Genomic DNA, 4,097 nt, shown 5'->3' with positions numbered 1-4,097 from the left:
TTAATCATACATAATGGTTTGTACTGTATAAAAAAAAACAATTACTGGTTTGCTTATGTTTTTATTATCATTATTGGTAATGCGTATCGAAATAAAAACAATAACACCGAAATAACTGCAAGGACCAGAACAGCGCTGTGTAAAAATCTTAAGTCTCATTTACAAAACTAAATTGTATTATTTAAGAATTACCGTGAAATATCGTGAATCGAACAATAATTGCGCAATTACAACTTTTTGTTACGTTTTTCTTTAAATCTATTTTAATTTTAAATAAATTACTGATAAGCCTAAATAATTTATCTATCAACGGAAAATAATTAATTATTATTACTTATTAATTATTAATTATAGAAAGTAATTTATCATAAATATAAATATAATATGTTGATCGAGCAAATCTTGTGTAGGTTCCACTACTTTGGACTTGATTAAGCTGGTATTGATGGGTATTAAAGTGTGTATGCATATTGCGTGTTTTTATATATAACCCATTTGGTAGACACTTTAATCCAAAACGTTTGTTCATTCTCTAGGAATCGAACGAATTACCTTGGCGTTGCTAGCGCCATGCATGCATGCATGCATACACTATCGCCGATGTACAGGGCTATATTTGAGCTGTAATTACTTTCAGGTGAATACTCACATGACATAAACATTTCAATAACCCTCTTAACCATTTGCCTGTACCCAGTTATGAGTGAAATCTTCAATAGCCTATAAAAGGGGAAAAACTACTTAGAACCAATATAGATAGCGAAGGAAAATCCTTATCGGATTAAAGGGAAAATTGGTGGCAATTAATCCTTTGTGATTGAAAGAGGGAAACGCCTCCCCTCATGTTAGACATATCTACATTTAAATCTGATTGGACGTTGCAATGATCCGCTGGATTGGACAGAGGGATAAATTGTCCCGCCAGACCCAGACCTCCCCATCAGTCTGACCTCAATAAAGAGAAAGTGACTTTAAACAAACAGCCATCATGACGGGAAGAGACGAGGCAACAGATGAAAAACCAAAGCTTAAACTTTATCCATCTTTCGGAATCGACAAATCGCGGTCTGGATTTAGGTCCAAAGGGTTCGCCATCACAGACTTGCTGGGTCTGGAGTCAGAACTTCAGCCTCATCAGTCCGGTCCCGGAGCAGGTGCCAATGGAGAAGTGCAGAGCGCGGGGGTTGGAGGCTTTTCTTTCTCCGGAGGATCGTTGCCACTCGGACTGGGTTTTCTCTGCAGTTTGGCGGCTCAGCAACCTCCCGGTGCCCCGTGTTTTTTGCCGAGCCATATACCGCTTCTGCAGTCAAGGACAGAGGGCCACTTTATGCAGAATTTGGAGCAACATCGGGATCCCTATTCTGGTACATATATTTGAATGGGATTGCTGATAAAGCAAAGCTGTTCACAGGCGCTGGTGCTGAAACGAACCCTCCGATTTGTTTCCATATTTGGATTGATAACCCTTAACATCATGTTTTATTAATCTATAATTTTCAGTTTGTTAATTTGTTATTTATAATAACTAACAATTTAACAACAATTACATTTGTAAACATTTGTCAATATTTTATATTTTAGTATGCTATTTTTTCGTATTTAGTTGCAAATTATCTGTTTTTCTAATTATTTGTCAAAGTTTCGTATTTTTTTATTAACAGAAAAATGCAATTTATTGCAGATGACGAGTGTCTTTCTGGAGATCGCAATGATGGGAAAAACTCAGGGAATTCACAAAAGAGGAAAAAAAGAAGGCACAGGTATACTTTTAAAAATAAAGACACTAAAAATGGTTGAACCTCTTGTTCAACCCTTTCTTACAATTAACTTTTTAGGATCTTTAATGTTTAAGAATGTTCGATTTATTAATATTAAATTTAACAATTTTGTTTTGGTCATTTGTCATTTATTAACTGTTTAACTGTTTGTCTCATTCCTATTTATATAATTCCAGGACAGTATTTACCTCACATCAACTTGAGGAACTAGAGAAAGCTTTCCACGAAGCGCACTATCCAGATGTTTACGCACGAGAAATGCTGGCTATGAAGACAGAATTACCAGAGGACAGGATACAGGTAGGACTGAAAACTATTTTCTTTTATTTCTCTCTCTCTCTCTCTCTCTCTCTCTCTCTCTCTCTCTCTCTCTCTCTCTCTCTCTCTGTCTCTTTCAAATGTGTGCTTTATTGGCATGACAAAAACCGTACATTATTATCGGATAGCTAACGACTAGGTTTGCATTTTAACAGGTATGGTTTCAAAACCGTCGTGCCAAGTGGAGGAAAAGAGAGAAGTGCTGGGGTCGCAGCAGCGTCATGGCGGAATACGGGTTGTACGGTGCCATGGTCCGCCACTCCATTCCACTGCCTGAATCCATAATCAACTCTGCCAAAAATGGGATGATGGGTTCCTGCGCTCCCTGGCTTCTAGGTGAGCCAGAAGGTGGTTTTCCTATTTAGTACTTAAATACTCAAATATGTATTTAATCACTTGAATACATAGCTGAGGTGTCTTGTGAAATGTGTCCATATCGTTATTTTTGGCTAAATATTTGTCCACGGAGGCCATTGGCTGAAATAGAAATCAAACTTTATTTAACTTTTATAGCTGTAGTAACTGTAAATAAGTAAATGCACTTTAAAAAAATTAAGACCTATCCCGCTTAAACATTTTAGGGACTTGTTGAGGTTCAATTATCTAATTATCACGTATGGAAACAGTGTTTTCCTTAAATTTAAAAACATTTAACTAAACCAGTTGCAACAAGTCACAAGAAAAGTTTGTAAGAGAGATCTGATTCTATATTATAGTGTGCATATATATTAGTGGACATTTGGTTAGTTAAGATCTATTTATAATAATATATATATTTTTGTTTACAGGAATGCACAAAAAATCAATAGAAATTGCGAAAAAAGCCCCTGGCACCCCTGACTCCACACATTCCGATTCGTATTCAGAGGAACAGAAGGAGAAAGACAGCGACACCACTTGGTCAAGTGGAGGTAATGGCGCAGACGACTCCGAAGACATGGCAATGGATTTGTCCAGCACTTCGAAGCAAGAGAATAAATGCACTTTGAAAAGATCACCACCTCGCACAGAACCAAGCAGTGAATCTGAAACCGAGAGTTAGTTATGCACAATCTGAATATATGGACAATTTTAAAGAGCACACTCGGACAAAAAGGACTGTCGAGCTTTGTAAAACCTTGTTTTTTGTTGTTAAACGATTTTGTCTTTAAGTGTTCCTGTGTTATAATTAATATTATAGGTTTTTGTTGTTATTTATCTTTAATGTGTAAGAAGGATTAATGTAAAAAGATATGTTTACTGTAATGTTGGTTTTATGGCCATTATTTACTTAATTTAAAATAAGTTGCTATTTTTCTTAAAATTTGACCTTTTATTTCACAACACTGTGAATGTCATACATGTGAATACGTCTGTATTGTAATGTGACTTGGAGAGCAGAAAGTTCATTCTGTATGTCTGATGATGAAGTACAGTGTGATGGATTTTAAAGCACTTTACTCTGTTGATGAATGTTTGACAATGATCAGCATCATCAACAGAACAATGATACCAGCAAAAAATGAATCCATATCATTGCAAAAATAAATATTTTATGCTTTTTATTTACATTGTTGTTTTATTTGTTCTATATTAGAAACATAATTATTATAATATAAATATCATGATTGTTATTACATATTGTATCTAGTCTAAATTTTTATTATAGGGCCAGGCCAGCCCTTCTCGTCCAAGGCATTTACACTGAGAGATCTGTAAAGAAACTCTCAAAACTCCAAATCTACTTTGTACAATATCTGTATACAATATCTAATTATCTTTATTATGAAATAAAATATGTCACCATATGACCTAAATAGACAAAAATGCATCTTAAGTACACATCAAATGAAATGAATCTTTAATTCATAATTTAATATGCATATTCTGCAGTATAAAATCCATATGTCATTTACAAGAATCAAATATAAAAACATGATAAAACAAGCTTATCTCTGATGTCATTTGGTAATGGACATTCACTATTGTTTTGAAGGTTGTCTCAATAAAATGACATTAGGA

General features: G+C 34.7%; 1 protein-coding gene across 2 annotated transcripts; it reads left to right on the top strand.

The window, feature by feature from the left end:
- Positions 1–793: 793 nt before the first annotated feature.
- Positions 794–3,644, top strand: vsx1 (visual system homeobox 1 homolog, chx10-like). 2 transcript variants are annotated; one of them, XM_055172786.2, is made up of 5 exons: positions 794–1,364; positions 1,682–1,760; positions 1,955–2,078; positions 2,252–2,444; positions 2,885–3,644. In XM_055172786.2, exons 1-5 carry the CDS (start codon positions 989–991, stop codon positions 3,136–3,138), a joined length of 1,026 nt encoding a protein of 341 aa, XP_055028761.1. In that variant the 5' UTR covers positions 794–988; the 3' UTR covers positions 3,139–3,644. The 2 variants fall into 2 exon arrangements, with proteins under 2 accessions (XP_055028761.1, XP_055028762.1); XM_055172787.2 differs by having other exon boundaries at positions 799–1,364; positions 2,252–2,432.
- The last annotated feature ends 453 nt before the right edge of the window (positions 3,645–4,097 follow it).

The sequence above is a fragment of the Misgurnus anguillicaudatus genome, chromosome 7, assembly GCF_027580225.2.
Source record: "Misgurnus anguillicaudatus chromosome 7, ASM2758022v2, whole genome shotgun sequence".
Lineage (NCBI taxonomy): Eukaryota > Metazoa > Chordata > Actinopteri > Cypriniformes > Cobitidae > Misgurnus > Misgurnus anguillicaudatus.
Note: the sequence above shows the minus strand (reverse complement) of the source record. Positions and strands in the feature narration are given on the sequence as shown.

What these genes read in the sequence shown, in the direction of transcription:
- vsx1 (XM_055172786.2), top strand. Translation starts at nt 989, where the DNA reads ATGACGGGAAGAGACGAGGCAACAGATGAAAAACCAAAGCTTAAACTT. An exon ending in TACCAGAGGACAGGATACAG is followed by an intron (nt 2,079 to 2,251) that starts GTAGGACTGAAA and finishes GCATTTTAACAG; the next exon opens with GTATGGTTTCAAAACCGTCG. An exon ending in GCTTCTAGGTGAGCCAGAAG is followed by an intron (nt 2,445 to 2,884) that starts GTGGTTTTCCTA and finishes TTTTGTTTACAG; the next exon opens with GAATGCACAAAAAATCAATA.